This window comes from Dreissena polymorpha, chromosome 9 (assembly GCF_020536995.1).
Source record: "Dreissena polymorpha isolate Duluth1 chromosome 9, UMN_Dpol_1.0, whole genome shotgun sequence".
NCBI lineage: Eukaryota > Metazoa > Mollusca > Bivalvia > Myida > Dreissenidae > Dreissena > Dreissena polymorpha.
The window spans coordinates 51,947,776-51,970,550 of record NC_068363.1 but is presented as its reverse complement, the minus strand read 5'-3'; the positions used below and the strand labels follow the sequence as shown (position 1 = coordinate 51,970,550).

General features: G+C 32.5%; 1 protein-coding gene across 1 annotated transcript in view; it reads right to left on the bottom strand.

Moving 5' to 3' along the window:
- Nucleotides 1-13,433: 13,433 nt before the first annotated feature.
- Nucleotides 13,434-22,775, bottom strand: part of LOC127844798 (uncharacterized) — a 10,397-nt gene continuing 1,055 nt past the window's right edge. The window contains exons 2-6 of the mRNA XM_052375296.1: nucleotides 17,903-18,289; nucleotides 17,596-17,659; nucleotides 17,007-17,424; nucleotides 16,622-16,803; nucleotides 13,434-16,134 (exon numbers count right to left, since the gene is read on the bottom strand). Of these exons, the coding sequence (XP_052231256.1) occupies nucleotides 14,785-16,134; nucleotides 16,622-16,803; nucleotides 17,007-17,424; nucleotides 17,596-17,659; nucleotides 17,903-18,162 (2,274 nt within the window). The 5' untranslated portion in view covers nucleotides 18,163-18,289 and the 3' untranslated portion in view covers nucleotides 13,434-14,784. The remainder of the gene's footprint in view (nucleotides 16,135-16,621; nucleotides 16,804-17,006; nucleotides 17,425-17,595; nucleotides 17,660-17,902; nucleotides 18,290-22,775) is intronic.

Sequence of the window (22,775 nt, the reverse complement as noted above, 5' to 3'; positions counted from 1 at the left end):
TTTCTTATTTTGTGTTGTTACCTCTATTTATGTGATCATGCGATTAACTTGATAGTCTTTGTGTAAGTGTTTCATTGATTTTCCAGGCATTTCCAATTCAGCAACAAGCCTCTATTTTGAAGACGCTTTACCTTCAAGGGAGCCTACTCTTGCCATGTGTCTATTTTTGTTTTTCCAGTAGAAACCGCTAATGAAATATATTAGGAAAGACCTTTAGAAAATAATTACTTCAAAATACTGTAAGATTTAGTTACAAGTTACCACCATCCTTTGCCTTATTTTCCAATTTCAAAATGTCAATCATGCTCAGAATACAAAAGTGTTTAGTCCTATTTTGTCACACAGTTATCACCTGAATGGTTAACAGTTTCAGTTCGTTGACAGAATCAGGAAATTCCTGATCAGCAAATCATCACCTGAAAGGTAAACTACCCCCTGGAATATAACAGGTTGCTGTTGTTTCATAATATATCCGGTGAGGATTACAATAAAAGAGCTGCAAGGCATGCCGAGGCCTTATTTCATTCATGTTGAGGCTTTTTGATGGGACAAAACCATTCGGAATTAACCCGTTTTTCTGCGAATAAAACAACGAGAATAATTTTCTAAAGAAATAATAACATATAATTGGTACATACTCCGCATTTTATTGCAAATGAAATTGTTGTATGATGTAATGACACGTTTTCTATGATTTCATATAAAGGCTTAGATTTATTCATAATTATTAGTTAAAAATGGGTTCATTGCTATTAAAAACAATTATATCAGGCAAGTTTGTATAAGGCCAATACCAACATCTTTGTATGATAAATGTGAAAAAAAAGATTGGAACTGCCATAGAGACAAATGGAAATTAATTTCCAACAATATATACAGGATGATCTTGCCTTATATTTTCAGAAGCAAAATCATTATTTTTTGTACTCCAATCAGAATTCAGTAAGGCTGTTTTTGCATTGTGGGTCAAAACCACAATATTAAAACATCCCCCACCCGCTGCCAATCACTTGTGATTCAACCATGATTAACTTAATATATGACCAGAGCATCATGGTACGAATTGTGTATGACCAATGACTTCAACTTTTTATACCTTGGACACACTTTTAACGATCATGAATACCTCACATTAAAATGTTTTCTTATATAAATTGCTTGTAAACTAGTATATTTTATACTAAAATATAAAAATATAAATTAAATATACTAAAAATGTACAGTTTTATCTATTTTAAGGCTGTTTCAGGTCCTCATCATACAGTAACCTGCCTGTCAGCCTCCAAACATTGTCTGCTACATTTCTTGGTGTTAGTTTTACAAATGCGAAAGTTCTTCCCTTTGTCTCTTTCTACTAAAATTACATGAATTCCAACAAAGCAGAATATGGCGGTTCGGGAGAAAAATATCACTGTTTTGTTATAAAATTTTATTTAATTTTCTATATGAAACTATAAAAACATAAGGAACAATCTCAAAATCCTGGTGGTTTGTGTTGCCATGTTTTGAATGTCTCTAGCAACAATTGCAATGACGTCTGGTAACTGACAGCGGCCATCTTGAAATCCCTGTATGTCTTCGGAGTATCAGATCTGGAAGTTAATATTTAATGTTTTTAAACTTTAAATCTAGTGCCTATTAACAACTTTCCGCAAAAATCATTACTTTACGATGTTATCAAAACTGATAACACAACTTTTGAGTGCAGTAGGATTAGAATGAAATATTTTGATGCATTAGACCATCCTCTACACAAACACCTGACATAAAAAGTAACTGTCAATGTGATGAAAAACAACAACCGCACTGATTTTACATTGGTTACATAAACATTCAAGGTCAATAAAATATTTTCCTGAAAACGATCATTGTGTAAGAAAATTGTATGTTTAAACAATTAGGCATATTTTTTTATTCTAATTACTTTGGTGAAATTTCCCATTATAAATGTGCATCAATCAACTACCAGTGAAAGGTATCAAATAACATGTAATTATCTAGTATGAATTAACAATTTAGATAAAATTGAAGTTCCAAATATGTATATCACATAAATAATGCAATATTAAAGGGGCATTTTCACAGATTTTGGCATGTTTTGAAGTTTGTCATTATATGCCTGTATTGATAAATGTTAACATTGCATATTAAACGTTCCCGTAAAAAAATTAGGAATACAATTAAAAAAAGAAAAAAAGGTAACCCTCAAAAGGACTCGAACCACTGACCCCTGGAGTCCTGGAGTAAAAAATCAACCACTTAGACCACTCGACCATTCTACCGGATACAATATTAGACGTATTTTATACTTTATATAAGCAATCCTCGTAGTTTCCCAAAATATAACTACAACAGCAGAACTCTTCAAATAATTAATTCGTTTCGCGTTGCAACGCTTTTTTTTTTATAATTTTCGGGGTTTTAAATCGTCAAAAGATGCATATAATGGCTATTTTAGAGCATGGTAAATGCTCAGTATTACTGTTTTCTCACAAATATTACTAAAACGAAAATTTGCGAATCTGAAACAACGTTTTTCAAATTTGTCAATTTACCCAAACCTGAAAAGGCCCCTTTAACAGTGCATGACAAGTCAATATAGACCCAGTGTAGAATTCCAACCTGAGTGAGGTGAGCAGTTTTTCTGCTGGAATATTTCCCATCAAAGCCTTAAAGATTTCGAAGAGAGATCGGTTACACAAGAGTCTCATGGAAAGCACATACAATGACCGTATTTCAGAAGCAATACCTTAATACTAATGAAACAAACACCATTTTGCAGTTTGGTGAAAAAAGTTAAAATTATGCAAAATTGCAATGACAAACAAGAGCTGGGTTTGTAAAAGTCCAACGCCCGAACCTTTGTTAAAAAGCAATGAATCAGAACCAAAATCGATCTTGATCTGTAAGTAATGTGGGTAGACTCACACACCAAAATTGTGATCATTATGAAAGCTTTTCGAAAAAAGGTAAGGACCCGTTACTGCTTCAAAAATCAATTGACCAGACAGAAATTGGAAATGGGTCTGCAAGTCTTGTAGGTAGACTTACACACAAGAAAATCAGGCCAATATCTGAAAGCCCTTCTAGAGAAAATTTCCAAGTCCAAGGCCTGTAACTTTGTCAAAACAAGAGTAGACCTGTGTCTTTATTTACAGAATAAACATTGCCTGTAGTCACAAAACACAGTACCGTATTTAATCTAAGTTTTCAAACACTTAAGTTTTCGGACAACCCCATTTTAAGCCAAAATAATTATTTTTCGTAACTATATTTTCGGACCATTACAATTGCGTTATTGGGTAGATGACCATGTAATAAACATTGGTTTCACCCAACAGCATCTGAAATGATATCGTATTCAAGAAGCATTATGGTTGTTTTCTTAAAACGTTTTTTATACCATTTCAGATAAGAGATTGCAGACAAGTGAAGTTGTATTTTGTTTAAAGCTGAAAAAGAAAAGTACAAAACATAAAATAATGGTACATTTATTAATTGGTTTTATTTCAATATGATGATTGACAAACACACATAACATATATGTCTCTAAATTTTCAGACACTGGTACTTCTTGAATATTTTTCGTATCTTAATTTACGGAAACGAAAAAAAATCATGGGTCTGTAGTCACAAAATAGAGTAAACTAGGATCTTCAGTCATAGAGCAGACCTAGGTCTGTTTTCACACTAAAAAGTTGACCTGGGTCTCTCTTCACAAAAGAGTACACCTGGGTCTATGGTTTTAAAACCAAAGTGGGCATGGGTCAATATTGACAGAGTAGAATTGGGTATGTTTTCACAAAATATAGCAGACATTGGTCTGTTGTCACAGAAAAGACCTGTGACTGAGGTCATAGAACAGAGCAGACATGAGTCTGAGGTCACAAAACAGAGAAGACCTGGGTCTGTAGTAACAAAACAGAGCAGACCTGGGTCTGAGGTCACAAAACAGAGTAGATCTGGGTCTGAGGTCACAAAACAGAGCAGATCTGAGCCTGTAGTCACAAAACAGAGCAGACCAGGGTCTAAGGTCACAAAACAGGGTAGATCTGGTCTAAGGTTACAAAACAGAGAAGACCTGGGTCTGAGGTCACAAAACAGCGCAGACCTGGGCCTGTAGTCACAAAACAGAGCAGACCTGGGTCTGAGGTCACAAAGCAGGGTAGACCTGGGCCTGAGGTCACAAAACAGAGTAGAAATTGGTATGCGGTCACAAAACAGAGCAGACCTGGGTCTGAGGTCACAAACAGAGCAGGCCTGGGTCTGAGGTCACAAAACAGAGCAGACCTGGGTCTGAGGTCACACAACAAAGTAGACCTGGGTCTGAGGTCACAAAACACACAACAGAGTAGACATGGGCCTGTAGTAACAAAAAAAAAGTAGACCTGGGTCTGAGGGCATAGAACATGTCAGACCTGGGTCTGTAGTCACAAAACAGAGCAGACCAGGGTCTCAGGTCACAAAACAGAGTGGACCTGGGTCGGAGGTCGCAAAACAGGCAGACCTGGGTCTGAGGTCACACAACAGATTAGACCTTGGTCTGAAGTCACAAAACAGAGTAGACCTCGGTCTGAGGTCACAACAAAGAGCAGACCTGGGTCCGGGGTCACAAAAACAGAGTAGACATGAGTCTAAGGTCACAAAACAGAGTTGACCTGGGTCTGAGGTCACAAAACAGAGCTGACCTGGGTCTGAGGTCACAAAGAGTAGACCTGGTAGATATCTAGAAATCTATGACTTTCTCATCATCAGTGTCCAATTGTAGACCATGTAGCGAAACATAAGATAATTTCTTGGAGTCAACTAAAACTGTGTCATAATGCCGAACTCATATGCGGGTAAATACTAGTTTAATCATTACATATTCTGATTAAAAAAATTAGTTTTTTTGCCCTAGTTGTGAACAATAACTGACTTCGAAGTGCAATGACCCTTTAGTGTTCTAATATAATGGCATGTGGAGTGGAAGGAAAACTCAGGTCTCTCTTATCTGTTTGTTGAACGATAATTACCATGTATTGGTTTTGTTGCATTCTCTGTCAATTCATATAAATCAAATTATTTACTGTCAATTCTCATACCAACTATAATTAAGTAAATTTTCAAACAAAGCACAGAGATGGTCTCACATAGTTGCAAGTTCATATTCTACGCTATTTTGGTTACTGTCCTACAAACAAGTAAAATTAATGTATTTTAAGATCACTTATGCAATGTTATTTAACAAAGCCTATAACACAATTAACATTATATTAAAATTAACACAACAACTTCTTTTGCGCTAATAACTGTCTTAAAATAAATAATAAAACAAATGATATTTTTGTTGCTTACATATTTTGTACTACTTGAAAAAAAATAGATATAGTGCAGACAAACAGATTTTTCATAGTCTAATCTGGTGCACAGTTGTGATGAAGACACTTTGGATAAAATTAAAAATGAAACATAACTATTTAATGTAGGCACGTTATCTTAACCTTTTCAACACAGAACATATTGAAATACAGAAATGGTGATTTCATATTTAATGATTTAATATCATTTTGCTTTATTTAATTTTTAAAAAAGAAAAAGGTGTCACAGTTTTCTAAAAAAAAAACTCTAAAGAGCTGTCAGTTTTGATTAAAGTGATATTTTGGGCATCTAACAGTTTATAGGTGTCTATCGCAACCGTTGTTTATTTTTGGTGTTTTCACTTAATATACACTTATATTTGTTAATGCAGCATCAACATACTAAACAATATACCGGAAAGAGAAAAATAATGCATTTGAATATCAACCGTACTTTCGTTTGACAACTGATCATGCATGTACGATTTGAACCTAAATTTAGTTTTAGTGCAGATTCGTTCATACGACACAAAGACACAATTTTGTTTTACGGATCATTTCGGCTTAAAGGACTGGATTGGTCAAGTAAGAATATCGAATATAAAATATATTTAAATAAACAACTAGGAGCAAGATGACTTGCAGATAATTGATCAGTAATAACATTTTAACTAACTCTATTGACCTGTTAATTATTTTCAGCTCAATTCAACAGTGCAAAATGCCCATAATATCAATTTAATGCTGGTATATAAAACGTTTGGTCCAACTTTCCTTAAAACCTTCTATAAAACTTTGTATGTCAATCATTTTGAGCAAATCTCGTTTGTAATCCAGTATTATTTGTGTTTGTTTAATTTAATCAGTTTCTCATTCCAAAGAAATTTGAACATTTTAGTTTTAAGTCCGTTGTGTAAACTTTCATTTAGGCCATCTAAGACTGTAAGAGGATATATTATTTTTGGTAAAGAATTTTTTTTAAGAACAGTATTTAGTCTGATTTAAAAAGTTGCTATTTCTTCCTGTTTTGTGATATTTATTTGAAATATTGTATTCCATAGAAGCATTTGTTGCATTTACAGTTTTATCTCCAGCGCTGTTGCGTATTCACAATTCCATTCAATTCTGTCTTTGGGGCATTATTTTACATTTTTGTGAGTAAATGAACCTAGTGTCATAGCTGAACACTTGCCATTGTTTAGTTTTAATCCTGATAAGGTAGAAAAATTGTTTAAGGTGCTGATGAGGTGTTCAAAGGACTGTTGGGTGCCATCAAGTGGGAAACATGCATCATCTGCAAATAGTGTTGTTGTTTTTTAAATTTCAATAATCATCAGAAGCAGCAGCAGCATGCGCATCATCAAATACAACAACTTCAACATCACACAATATAGTTATCACATAAATAGTTGTACTCATCTTCACAATAAAGCAACATCAGCATTTGTTTTAAGTTTGTGTTTTACCAGAAATTCAATCTTAACTGCAACATCCCGTGTCAGCCATATTTTTCAACAGACCAGATTGAGCTGAGATTCAATAAGAACTCATGTTCTGAACAAGTTTCATGAAGTGGGGACAACAAATGTTACTTCTAGAGTTTTCACAAGTTTTCATGATACAACTTTCAGAAAAAATGCCCCTGCACCCTGCTTGCCATGTCTTTCAATGGACAAGAACTGTTTTTTTTTAACTTGGCTGTTGCAAGCAAATTCTATGAAGATTGGGCGAAAATTCGGATTTCTAGAGTGTTCACAAGGTTTAACAATAGGATAAATAGTGCCCCCAGTGGAAATGTTTTCCAACCGAACATTTTTAACTATCTCAAAGGTATCATTAAACAAATGTAATGACCAAGTTTCATGAAAAATTAAACTAAAAATGTGACTTCTACAGTGTTCTCAAGGTTTTATCAAAAGATAAAATGCCTTGCCTCCTGTTGACCATTGGCCAGAACCATTTTTGATCTCTATCAAGATATCATTTGATCGAATGGTCTTCACAAGGTTCATGAACATAGGACTTGAAAGAAATATTACTTCTAAAGTGTTAAAGAGGTTTCACTGTATCCATGTGAGAAAAACTTCCTTGCTCACTGAATGCCATGTTTTTCCATTGAGCAACACCATTTTCAAATTCAATTGATAAATCATTAGAACAAATTTTCTGAGCAAGTTTAATGAAGATTTGACACAAAATATGACTTTAATAGTGTTCACAGGATTGCACTATGATTATAAATGACAAATGCCCCGCCACCTAGCAACCATGCTCTTTAAACCAAACAGAATAATTTTCAAACCCAATTTAGGTATCATAAAAAAATCATGATCTGATCTGAAATGATCTGAGCAGGTTTGATGATTATTGCACAAAACATGTGAATGCTAGATTGTTCACCGGCATTTTCTTTATAATAGCCGTGGTGTAATAGAAATGGTGTCCGTATAGCGATCGGGAGGTCACGGGTTCGATCCCCACCGTGGGAGCGTTCTTTAGATCTCCCCCAAAGACACCAAGTACTGGTTTTAGGCCCAGGAAACGGAATTGAGAGCGATTATATAATCCTTAGGCTTTCGATGCAATCAAGCTAAAATGAATATGTTGAAACTAAAGGTGTTTTGTGTTTTGCTTCGTCTCTTTGATTAATTTATTGACTAAACACATGCCTATATTGATGTGTTTTACGAGTGTGTACATAGTGTTTTTGCCAAAAAGTAAGTGCGTATGCGCAGAAAATCAACAATGACTGGTCTATACGGCTTTTACCGGTATGGTTGTCTTCTATAGATTCACATTATATCCTTGCATTGTGTCGTTATCGATGATTGTGTCGAGTTATTGCATACGTTGAAGCAAGACTATGCTTTCAGCATACACTTGTCGTGTATCGATAGCCCATTCTGGCTCCAGATATGATTTACTAGAAAACATTCTGAACTGACTTTTGTGCTGCCCAATTGAATGTTCGGCGTTAAAAATTATGTGTACTTATATCACATTCAAATAAAATGCATTTCATTTTGTAATTTAATTAATAAAGGCTAATAATCACTTAATCATGTTTAAATGTTAACATCAAGTAACGGAAAGTAATTTTCTTTGTATGTCACATTAAGGTTTTTATAAGGAAACAGCATAAGTATAATAGTGCATAACGACCAAGCTATTGTAAGGACAACGCCGATACAGACATGTTCGGTGATTTTCCTTGCCATGTATATTGATATATTGGTTTAAAGATTGATAACGGTCAAACATGGCATATACTTTTGTCACTCTGGATCAGCAGACGATTTATTTCATAAATCAATCCACTCTGGATCAGCAGACGATTTATTTCATAAATCAATCTTACGGAGGAATCCGAGATAGCCGATGTATCACGATTGAAATCAATCTTACGGCAATCGTGATACATCGGCTATCTCGGATTCCTCCGTAAGATAGGCCTCGTGGCTAACGGTCGCCATATTGCCTTGTATTACTACTTTACTACCCAAAAGGTTGTCAGTCTATTGTTATGAGGCTGTATACGATGCGCGTTGAACTAGCGCCAAACTTTTTACCGAAACTTTGATATTAAGAGCACTATTAACGTTCATTTGTGTTGCATTTTGACCTATTATCCAAGGGATTTACTTTTCCATTATTATTTAATCACCCTATCATCCAATTTTTAAGATGAAATTACGGTGTTTACAAAACCAACCAAACCGAAAGTGAAACTAGATGCATTACGTTTCGCGATGTAAACATTAAATATTTGTTCAGTTTGAGGAAGCGAATCGATAATAGACGGTGGAATATGTATGCAATACAGACTATCATTGCCGATTGTAGTACTGGCTAAAAAATACCTTTTATGACAGGTCATGTATAGAACGTAAATCAAAATAGTGACCATATATCACTACAAATGTCTGGGTTGATCATTAATATAATTAATGCACGTTTCTGATCTAATTGCCTGTATCTAGTTGTAATTACCATGATATTGATAAAATTAAAACGTTTTTTTCATAAATTAACATAACATGTTTTATTTTTATCATTTAGGTAATATATAATTGTATCATTATCATCATTAAATATTCTGAAAATAATCTAAATTATCATGATTACTTTAAAGTAGAATTTTAAAAATTTTCTCATTATTTTTAATGAATTTCCACATTTGCTTGATTCAAAATAAAATGTATTAATAAGGGTTTCATTTTTTAATTTTTATCCAATTTTAGTTCGATTAAATTTAAAGTACTAACTACATACATGTATGTGAAATGCTCTTGAGTTCGTTTCCTGGGCCTAGAACCAGTACTTGGGTGTCTCTTGGAGATTTCTTAATAATGCTCCCACACTGGGGATCAAACCAGTGACCTCCAGAACATTAGAGGGCACCACATCCATTACACATCAGCGACCTTTAATTAGTAAATTACTTTAGTATTGCAGCATTATATAATATAATGTTGCTACATAATTTTGGAAAATGATTAATGTGCAGTACTAAATAAATCTAAATGCATACAATTTTAATTGTGTATATTGTGTGCTTATTAGTTACAAATTCACTTTTTACAGGTATACTGGATTATGAAAGACTTTTTACATAAAATTGACAACTCATCTCCCCAACGATACTTTGTGTGGCTCATTCTCAGAACAAACCCATAGTCAGTGAGAAAACTACAGTGTAAAAAGACCACTTGATTGTGACAATTATGGCTGACCAAGCAAATGTTATCATTTAAAATAAAGAAAACTTCCAGTTCAATATACATTTTATACCAATTATGACATTGACCAACACAGAAAATAATTATAAGGTTGATTTTCCCAAAATTGACTGTTACAATTGGATACTGTTTTAAGCTTCACTCTACTTTGTCTGAAAATAAAAGTCCTAAATGATGTAATAGAAACATACTTATTTAATTTTTAGTTTTACAAGGATATATATATATATATATATATATATATATATATATATATATATATATATATATATATATATATATATATATATATATATATATACATATATTATTATATCTTTTTATTGATGGTCAATCAATTTAAGTTTAACTAATATATACATACACATTATATACATGTGTATGCTTTGATTTTTTTCTATTGAAGCCTTATTAATATCCCATTAGATAGATAGATAATATCACAGCAGTATTCCTAGTTTGTCTGCAAGTACTGCAGAAATCATGGATTATTATTTTACTGAGTCAGCCTTAATCTTTATATTATAATTGTTAAAACAGATTAAGATGTGCATAATACAATTGAGGATGCATCAAGATTAAAAAATGGTACATGTATAAATTGATAAAGAATCAATAACAATCAGAAACTGTGCATTTTTTTCAGTATTGTGTGAAAGGATTTGAAGTAATTATGTGTTTTTGAAATATGATTTGTGTGAATTTGAATAAATATATAAAATTTAGTGATTTTCTCAGACAAAACTGTTAATTACATACTAAAGTATTCAGAATGTATTATTGTAATATTCATTCGAATTTTTTAGTACAAAAAGCACTTTTCCCTGGCATTTGTATTTATAGTAATTGCATATTTTATAATTCTGACAGCATTTATAAACTGTGTTCATGCAAGCATGAACACGGTTTTATTTTTTGAGTATTTAAACAAGAGGGCCATGATGGCCCTGTATCGCTCCACTGCTGAAAAAAAAGGCTGAAACAAATTTCTCTGCATGTGCAAATACTTAAATATAGGCCCTATTTAAGCACATGTACACTTTTGTGACCTTCTGGGCTGGGTCAAATTTAACCCCAGGGGCATAATTTGAGCAAACTTTGTAGAGGACTACTATATCTCACTACATACAAAATGTGGTAGCCCTATGTCCTAGAGTTAAGGACAAGAATATTTTTAAAGTTTTCACAAAATAAGCAAGATATAAGCGGAAAATTAATGGCTAAGGGAAAATTAATGTGAAGATTTGACAAATAAGTCTTAACTGGGATCCAATAGGCAGACTTTCATATTACTTGTATTTAATTTAAATAATGATCTGAATTGCTCTTTGGCAAATCTTCGTTGGTCACAGTAATCAACTGAATTTTGTTCACTTTGTAGTGATTATATTTTCTATATTTATCAGACAACATCTTTCTTCAACAGTTTAACATGATTGCTTGGTTAATTTAGAAACAAGATCAATGCATCATAACATAAAATGAAAAAATGTGTAATAGTAAAAATGGCAGCAAAAAAGCACCAGATTATCTGCCTTAAATCTGAGACGATATGTTGATGTATTGGAATTTCTCATAAATAATGTGTCCCATAGTTGTATAATTGTATAGTCGCATGCATGAGTGGTGTCAATGTCACAATACCAATTAAAGCCTATAATTTACTAAAACAATTTGAAGTTTGATGTGTGTTTTTTTCAAGATCTGTTATATATATTATATATATATATATATATATATATATTGTTGAAAAGTTAACATGCAATAAGTTTACTGTAAATAAGTGTCAAATAGTTTTACTGATTTGGTTGGATGCATATATGCAGATATATCATGGTTTGTGCAGAGGACAGTAGCAAAAACAAGAGCTGTCTCCGTAGGATGACACACGCCCCCGATAAACGCTTTAATAGAAGTTATGAGCATTTTTCAAAACCTAAACGCTGACCCTAAGTTCAAGGTCAAAGGGGTCAAAATTTGTGTGTGTATGGAAAGGCCTTGTCCATATACATTTGCATATCAAATATGAATGTTACATCTGAAGCGACATAGAAGTTATGAGCATTTTTTCGAAACCTAAATGCAAAGTGTGACGGATAGACAGACGGACAGTGTGATCACTATATGCCCTCCTTTGGGGGCATAAAAATGTGTTTCACATTGTTTTGGTAAGTTAGTAATGTACAAACATGTAGTTAAAAGAACAGAATCATCAATTATAAAGTTATTGATTATAAAGCGTTGCTCTCATATTTGATGCATTCATCTAGCTATAAGAAGGTCCCTGTTTTATCCCCACTGGCACCGAGTGAGGGTTCTCAAAATCTTTAAACAATATGAATAACTACATATAGGGTCGAGAGCCTTTTTGATATGGGGGCTAAACACCTGAAATCAAAGCGACCCAGGTTAAAGGCCGAGGCAAAATAAATAAACCAGAGGCCGCATGAGCCTGCTTTACTCTGAACAAGTATTGTTTCTTCTCAGAAAACTGGCTTAAGTGTCTTACTAAGCTTTAGACTTTGAGTTTCAGTGCAATCTATCTAAAATAAATTGGTCAAATAAAATAATAATTTGTAAAAAATAAACATTCTGCACAAATTCAATTATTTACTTTACCTGTGTGCATGAATCATTTCAGTCTTGATGGTTAGTGAACTATGTCAAAAGCACCATAGCTATGAAACACTTGTATTATGAATATTGCAATGTTCCACAGAAATGATGCTGATGATAATTCTAGACGATGATGAGTTACTAGATATATGATATTTATAAATACCATTTCCACCAACAATTCGGTTATTCCACTACCAGTTCAAATGCTTCGTACACAGTTGAAAATAACACTACTCCACTCATCAACCGTGACACATGTACTCAATTTTTGAACTTTTCGCAATTAAAATTGTCTCCTACTGTTATTGTTGTTGTTGTACTTTTGAAAGTAGTTCGAAAGATGGCGACCATTAACCCAGAGATTGATTTATGAAATAAATCGTCTGCTGATCCAGAGTGATCTTACGGAGGAATCCGAGATAGCCGATGTTTCACGATTGATACTTTTGTATAAAACACACCATACCTTTATAGTAGGCTGCACACAACAGATATTCAATCAGTTATTGAATATTACCAATTTTCAAAACTTGGGCTTGACAGCTACGGAAAAAATCACAGGTCAGTGCCAATTTGGCTGAGTTAGGAAAATGATTTTTGTTTATGACGCTATGGAGTTCTTTGAGTATAAATAAATAAATAACTAAAAACCAACATCCAATTACATGTAACTATCATATTGGTGTGTTAAGAAGTTTTATATTTAAAATTTTAAAATAAAATGTTAAATAACTCATGCATTGCAAGCGCGGTTTATTATTGAAACATATTGTAACATATCGAAAATACACATTGAAAGCAAATACTAGTATACCTTCATACTATTATTATACTGTAATGAATATATAATGTATGGAAATACACGCATATCATTTCATGTTTATAAGTAAAATTAAACATTTTTTACGAAAAATATCTCAATCACAATTGCTTCTAAAATATAATTTTGAAACAGCAAGGAAACTTTTTTATACATGATTTTTTTTATAACATAAAGTATATACACAAAAAGCATTTGAACAAACAAAAATTTAGCATAATTGCAAAATTAAAAATACGCAACGTTTACAAATATTAAAGCAGCAAGAGTTTTGTGGATACAAATCGTGGAAGAAAAATTTGAATTAAGCTATTCTTTGAAGCAATAAGTTCAGCATTAAGCGAATTAAAATCCATAAAATGTTAACCTTTATTTCAATAAAAAGTAAACAATTTAATACATTTCGTAAAAACCTAATTATTGCGAATAACCGTCTACTTTAAATATTAAAAATCACGCGTGATTTCTTTTTCGATACAAACTTTCATTTTATCGTTCAAGGAATATCAATCGCTGTAAAACATCCGAGCGTAAATGCTACTTTAAATGAATTTATCTATGAAATTTTGACAATCTAGAGACACTTATTGCGGTGTTCAAATTGTTGGGACTCATAAGACGTGATATCGAGAGTTGTTGGATAACAAACAGAGACTATTCCTGTAGTTCTTCAATTTTGGAACCCTTTCTAAATGATTGTCATACAATTATCGTACATTATTAGATGCACATAACAAATGGCAACATAAAACTACCAACTTTTTACATAAAAAAACAACAATAATCGAAGCATAACAACAAACAATTAAGCAACTCTTCAATATCAATTACAATATTTTGCCGACAAGCGCATATACACCGTTTTAACAAATCTTGAATTGTTGAGAATGAAATACAATGTACAATTACATACGGTTTAGTCTTACTGAAAAGTCTGTAGATGCCTAGAATTGTATACTTACGAAGTATATGCATCAGTAAGGAAAATTTCTTTGAACTATTTACACAACATTTTGCATCTGTTTTTCTATGGCAATGAGTGATTTCTTTTTTTGTTATAAATAAATAGAGGCATGTCGTTGGTTGTTTAGTTTTACATAAACACACATATTATTCTTTTCTTAAAAACAATCAATTTATAATCAATTCATATCCATGTCTTTTCAACATATTTGTTGTCAGTAACATTTACATACATCGCATGAGTTTTTATTATTATTGAAACTTGTTTCGTTGGCTATCTGAATGAAAAAGAATGCTTGCCAGCTCAGGAAAGCTTAAAGCCAAATAATTTGAACACACCTTGCAAGCCTTTAAGAAATGTATCTTTTGCATTCCCCTTTACTCCAACGGTGTCAAACTCTTCGTTTAGCTTTTGAGCAGTGTCAGCGATTTTTGTCTTTTCAAGGAGTCGATACAATGTGTCAACACGTGCTTGATATCCTTTCTTCTTTGTAACATTTTCGTTTTCGATCATCTGCTTGATGTGTTCGGACATAGTAAGCGGGTTTGGACGAAGTGCGATTTCAGTTAGACGTTCATTACTGTTTTTAACGACCTCCATCATTTTTGTTATTGTTTCCACCATTTGTTGCAGTTTCTCACGCATTTTTCTCAATATGTCCTCCTGTGAAAGTTTTTTTCCGGACGCATCTTTATATTTCTTTTCCATTTCTGCATACGTTTTTCGAACCTTAACAGTTTCAAATGTGAAATAGTACGGTGTGTTCTGGTGTTGTGTCCAGTGGCATCTTGCCGGACAAACAGTGCAAATGCCTCCAGACATGGCTGCGCAGCCATGCTTATCCGCATCATTTGGTATACCACACGGTCTATGGCATGTATAATGACAGTGTGTGCAGCATGTGACGTATTCCCCAGGAAGAAGAGCGTTTTTCACCTGGTGAGTTTCATCCACAGTATATTCAAAATTAGTATTTTCAGCTATGATGGATTTGTTTTTTTCCAAAATCTCGATTTCATCTTTCAATTCCTTAACTATGTTTAGAGCAGCATTAAGATTCGGCTGTAGGGTTTCAAGTGTTGCTTCTATGCGTTTTCTTTCAATTAAAACATCACCAGTTTGTTGCAAACTCTTTCTGAACAAAGTATCTATATGCTTGAAAAAATTGTCAAAGCTCTGAAGTCCCATATGCCAGAATATCGGCGCAAGTGACTTTGGTGATACATTTTTGTTATTTACAAAAAGCCCAGAGTTATTGAAAGTGAATCTTTCTCCAAACGGCAAATTTGATTCTTTCAAAGCTGCATAGACAGGAGGATCATCGCCATCTGCAAATGTAATCAGAGAACAAATGTTGTCTTCAATATTTTTTCCAAACAAAGACATTATGGACTGGAATATATAGCTCTGAATTGCTGTTAGTCGAGCATCAGGCGCCTTAATTAAGAAGCAAACGGCGTCAATTTCTGTTACTCCTTTGTCCCCTTTCGATGTGAACAATTCTCGAATTTGATCCACAATTTCACGGTCTCTCTCAATCCCTCTTGTATCCCCAAATCCTGGGGTATCAATTATGTTGATTGTGTGCGCGTATCTACTTCCTTTTTGGGGATGAATTGTGTAGCAAGTAATCCATTCAGTTTGTGATAATGCCTGAAACAGAAAGTTCAATTACTTATGAAATAAATAATTACACGTTAAGACTTGTCAAAGCAATTGCTTAAAAGTTTAAATTATCAAACAAAAAAACGGTATTGGTTCTAACATGTAAACAAACGTATTGATTGCCCTATGCTGATGGTGGAAAATATAACATACATAACGGCAAAACGAGATGATGAAATAAATCAAGCAAACTATTATTGTTAACGCCTTTATATTGTTTATAAATTGTAAATAATAGAAGTTCTGCCAATTTGTTGCTGCTTCACATATGTAGCTATGTATATCATTAGCACACACATATTTTGGACTAATCACTTAATTATAAATTCAGATAATATAATTTAGTTGCAGATGTTGTTATTTTCAATCTTTAAATTGTTGAAATACAAAAATGTATGTTATATTAATTTCATCAGCTGAAATGTATATGATGTACTTGTATCAATGAAAAATATTTAATAAATAACAATCATACCTGATTATGGGATTTTGTTTTTTCATCGTCCTCAAGAACAACAAGTTGAAATCTAAAGGGATCGCTCCAGTCAACTCCAAGAAGGTAGTTGGCCATTCCATCGACGAGAGTACTTTTTCCAGTTCCCGTTTCACCTACCATCATGATAGTCTTCTCAATTGGTGTTCTGTATTGTTCATTTCCTATTCGAATTAAACGCTCAATAATCAAATTTGTATACATACGGTGTTCTTTTGAATAACTAAATATTGTATTAGCCACATGTGTGTGTTCGCATGGCCAGATTATAAAAAAAACTCATTTGTAGGATATATATTTATTTGTAATATGGGTTATAATTATTAATTATGCAATAATCATATCTGCACATTTGCGTCTATCTTACCTACGACAAATTTTCTTGTTCTTGCTGTGTTATTTCTAGCTGCTTTAATTTCTTTTAATGGTAATGCATACCGAGCCGGTATAATGTTCTGTTCACCAACGCGAACAGAAAACTCGACCATTTCAGAAGCAGTGGATCTAGGAGTTTGAATAATATCACTTTCCTCACTGTAAGGACCCTCCATATCTACATAAACTACCCGAACTCGAAATACATATTGAGTGTCTGTTTTCAAGTTTACCAAAATGCAGCTGCACGTTGAAAAACTGTCGCCATATACTTTCCATCTTGTGTCGGGTTTGTTTTCTTTAAAACTGACTTCAAAGCAATCTCTTTCTCTAAACTGTATTGGCTGCGCCCAGCTAAGTTGGACTTGGTCAAACTTGATTTCAATAGCTGTCGGCTTACCTGGTTTTTTCTGTACAACAATAAATCGCAAAACATTGCAACAATATTAAATAAATACAAATTTCATTAAGCATATGTATATATTGTTAACACAAGTGTGAATTATTTATTTAATTAATTGACAATAAATCAATTAATTAATTTGACTTTTAAATTAATTTATTGCAATTAAAATACATACCAATTTGGTTGGGTCTTCGTTGACGGTTTGTAGATATTTAGATTTAAGTTCAAGCAACTGTGACCTGTAACATGGGAAAAAAACATACATTGTAATACCGATGCAAAATGTTTATTTTACTTGGTACGATTTAAGATTATATGAACGAATTGGCTATATGCAGTATATTACGTTTGCCGTATAGCTTGCTATCATTAATCTACCACTTGTAAACTCTACATGAATAAATTAGTTGCATAGTGTCCTATACTCATCCTCAGTTGAATTTGTTCACAAGTAGCACGAGCTTATTGTGAAAGTTACTCACGTTTCATTATTTCCTGCACTTAAGTCAATTGATGACAGTGGATGACTTTTTGTCCATTTTAGAGCTTTGTGTTGGGTGGTACATTCATCGCAAAGAAATTCGCCCTCGCAAATCTTGCATATAGATGTTGCTTGTTTTGTTTTATCTATCAAGCTGCACGGTCCACACAATGGAAAAGGGCTGAGGCGTATGTCGCTATTCTCTTTAGCTTGCTGAGAGTCTTCCAATAATTGGTCTTCCTCGATTCGGTCATCCTCCATTTCAACCTCGCTTAAGTTTTATCCGAAATTCCTAAAGCAGATTTCACTGAATTATGTTGCTTGATCCAATTTTAATGATTCATCACTTGAACATGTTCGGTCTTTACCTAATGTTTGTATGTCGCATCTGCAATGTAATGAAAAAGGATTACATTACAATAATGTGATGGTATAAAGATTATGTTCACATTTTCAGAGAACTAGTTGAGTTGTTTTATTCAATTTATGGCGTTATAAATGAATAGTTAAAAAATATTGGACATTATAAAAAAAGTTCATACTCTTATTTTAAAGAAACGCTGGAAAAACGCATGTTCGATTAAAATTGACTTAATCAGTTCAATTGACGTAAGAATGATAATAGAAAAACGAAACATCAATACAGCCAGTGGCATAAATGGCGTAAGTTATAGCATATGAAAACATTGTTGGGATTTATTAACTATAGCCATTACAACAATTATAAATAACAGCATTTCATTTAGAGTTTTCCAACATTCACTTGAATTCGCTAATGTCCAATCGATATTCAAATCGGGAAAGATCAATAACCAAGAAATATGACAAGGACAATATCAAACATGTCAAGAGACAATCTGCCTAATTCACGTAGTAAGCGTTTTACTTCAGGAATACATTATTTTTATTTGTAAGCATTAGCTCACAAATAATGTAGAGGCAATTTTGCAAATCAGTATGGGCTTAACTACGCTAGGAACCGTAACCCCTGACTGCCTGTATGGATAACTGCAGTAAAATTAAGCAGACGACGAATGCTTAGGAGCGTCTGCTCTAACCACCGCATCTGCCTGTTTATAGTTCCCACTGGTATACTACATAGTGTGTACGTATTCAAAAACAAATTCAGTGCCTTCAGCGCTTTGATTTTTTTACTAATTGTTATAATGCATTAATCACAAAATGAGTTTGAAAACATAACTAATGCAATAAAGCCCTCATGAAGCAAATAGAGACACGATTTCAATACGGATAACGGTTTATTTATTCACATAATCGGCAAGACAAGATTTTGACAAAATAAACATATTATGAATACATATACACAGTGAAATTAAGATCGACTATACAGAGAACCTGAGTATGCAGTCTATACCATACGTATACGAAAGTAAGTCGTAGCATACAAAGAGTGTCGATGGATGATATGAATAAATAAAACATAAAACTAAAAAGCAAAATAAAAAAGATAAAAGCAAAAAACAACAACGGGTAACAATGTGAAGAATTTTTTAAACATCTAGGAAGCAACAGAAAAATCAACGATATCTCTTCGTTTTAACATAATAGATAAATTTCGATACTTAACTGATACGTTGAATTGACTTTGATGACATAGTTATTTCGAAATAATTCAATGCGGTAAATGACAAGATTTAAAGAAGATATAAAAAAAGTATTGATCGGTGTTTAAGATTTCAAAGAGGTCTTTGAAATTACAGACCATGACGTTTTATTCTGAAAACTTTTTGTTTTATTTTCACAACATGTCATTTCTTTATAAAGGGATATGGAACAGATTTTTGAAATGGGACACATACTATTTAATATGTCATTTATAAAATCCACTGTACAACATGTACCAATACTAGGGCTATTTTTTTATTCTTTACATAGTTTTTTTTAATATTGGAACATCGGCAAAATGCCTTTGCCATTTACATGCAAATTAACAAATTCGACAAAGTGCATCAGTACAATAAGAACACATATATATTAATAAACATTAACTACGTTGAAAACTGTAAATGTATTAGCAACTATGTATGTTAAAACAAGTAATAAATCGGTAATATATTAACGGCATCATACAATATGAATTTAAGAAGCAGCAAATACTGCAAAATTTTTCCTCACGGAGTTTAATTACATCAGTAATGAACCCGGTAAAGCTGTTAATAACTGTATTATTTTGACAATATTTCTCAAATGTTTCTAAGTTTGGCAGGTTGGATTGAGTAAAATATTTTGTTCTTTGATCTTTTTAGATTGAGAAATTAAGATAGAAATGATATTGGATTTAACAGTGCTTGTGTTACAAAGTTTAAATTTAAGTTCTTCTCTTAATAAGTTATTATATATACCAGTATCTATTTCTAATTTATGGGCGCTTAGTCTTAATCTTGTTAACTGTTGTTTATTATTTATATTATAAATGCCATCTAGACATTTTTCAAGCTAAATTAAGTCTTAAACATTTTATAGTATTCTAGTTTCGGTGTGTTATCATTTGTATTTTGTGAATTTTGTTTCCTGGTTTATTTCATAAGAATAACTACAGTTGTCATTTAAGTATTATAAATCCACGTCCTACTTGATTTCATTGTCATTGTTCGTTATCAACGAATCCGGTGATTGCTTAATATTTACCCAATAACTGAGGGCATAGTTTTACATAAAACAGAGAGAGGAAATCTGCCTAATTCACGTTTGAAAGCAGCATTGGACGTCTGTGAGCGCTAATAAAGAATAGTTTTACAAAATGTAACATTAAGTTTATCTAATTCTTTAATGTTGTAAATTCCCCATATTTCAGATGCAAATAAAATAATTGGAACAATAAGGGAGTTAAAAAGAGAAAGTTTTGTTTAAGTGCTTAGCTTCACTTTACTTAACATGGACAATAAATGGTTGTACGCTTTTAAGGCTTGTTCTTTGCCTATATTGGTCTAGATATATTACCAGTATATTGTAGTTTAAGACCCAAGTATCAGAATTCTTCAAGAATTTAAAGTGTCTGTTGATTAATAGTACAACTATACAAACAAGTACTTATTCTCTTTTTTTTCTTCAAAAATGCACATTTTCATTGTTGAACATGTAGATCTATTTATATTCCCCATTTACACGAGTATTGATGAATGGAATTTACTTGTCATTGCAGACTCGCTGGATTGGCAGTGAATATTGCAATAGCATTAGCAAATACAAACAACACTTTCGATAATAAACGTATATTTTTTCGGTTAAGTTATAATTATCAATACTATCATTAATGTGAATAATGAATAAAATAAATAATACAGGTGATAATGGCTCACCCAGTTTTACTCCTAGCGTAACATCAAAAACCTCAGAATACGACCCATCTGTAGGGTTATATACGTGATTTAACATTCTGCTATACAAATTTGATCATTGTTAGCATTTTACATTTTATTCCTGCATGCACTTATTAAATCAACAAAGCTTCATGTATTACCGAATTTTCATAATCAATTAAAACGCAATAAAGTTTCAATTTAAATTATAAAAAATCGTTTATGATTAAAGTGTGGAAAATAACAATCTTGTTATTACATCAACTAATAACTATAATCTTGTTATTACATCATAACATCATTTCATCTGTAGTTTTCTCTGATTCAAATTAATTGGCCTACCAATATTCATATCGGGTAACCATCGATAGCCAATATACAAGCAAATCCGGCCAATATCATTTCGTGCAAGAATTCCACATACTTAAGAGGCATGATCCGTCACATATCATTTACAATTTTGAAATAATTTGTATAATACATTAAAATAAAATTAGATTTTAGAAACATCATTCATATAATAAAGCAATTATAAAACTAATAGAGAACTGGTTTAACCCATTTATGCCTAGTGGACTCTCCCATCCTTCTAAATTGGATCAATTTATTTCCAAAATTATGGATGTCTAGTATATTTATTTCTATATTTAGAATAATATCTTACAGAAATTCCTTTAAGCAAACAGCGGAGACCCTGATGAGACGCCGCATCATGCGGCGTCTCATATGGGTCTACGCGGTTTACCAAGCCTTTTTTCTAGACGCTAGGCATAAATGGGTAAAATATATGATAATTGGTGGGGCGGTGTTTTCGTGAGTTCGTGGACAAGGACGATTAAGTCTGAAAACTAAAATTGTATCATTTTTCATAGCATTCAATTAAAACTGTCCGAATTCAATGGATTTTTAAAAATCTATAAAATCATGTTTACTACAGGGATCCATACTACGGCCACTGTGATTCTTAATATACATTAGCGATATTGCATTACAAAGTCCGTTAATAAAAACAGATTTTAATGTTGATGATTGCACTTCACATGAAACCGGACTTGATACATGTCCTATACAAATTATATTGCAAAATAACTTCGATCATGTTTATAAACGGTTTTCACTTTATACCATATTATTAAATCCAGACAAAAACAAATAACTTAAACAGATTGATATGTACCTAATTATTATTGCTGAAATATATAGGGAACAGCAAACAGATCATACATGTAAAATGAACTCGTTATACAAAATAGTTATCGCATATCTTTATAAACAGGTGCAAACACCATAAATTGGAACTTTTTAATACAAACCGTTGGGTGGCATTTAATGACAGAATATTGACCAAGTTGCAATATGTATTGAACCGTTTGCAATTTTGTGCCAACATATATTAATGAATTTTTAACCTTTACAAACAACAAACAAATTTCTTCACATTATTAAACACTTTACTACTAAAATACATAAACAAATAACCTAACGATCGTATATACCACGTTACGAACAGCAATAAAGAACAAAGTGTCACTTCCATCATATTAACGTGCCAAT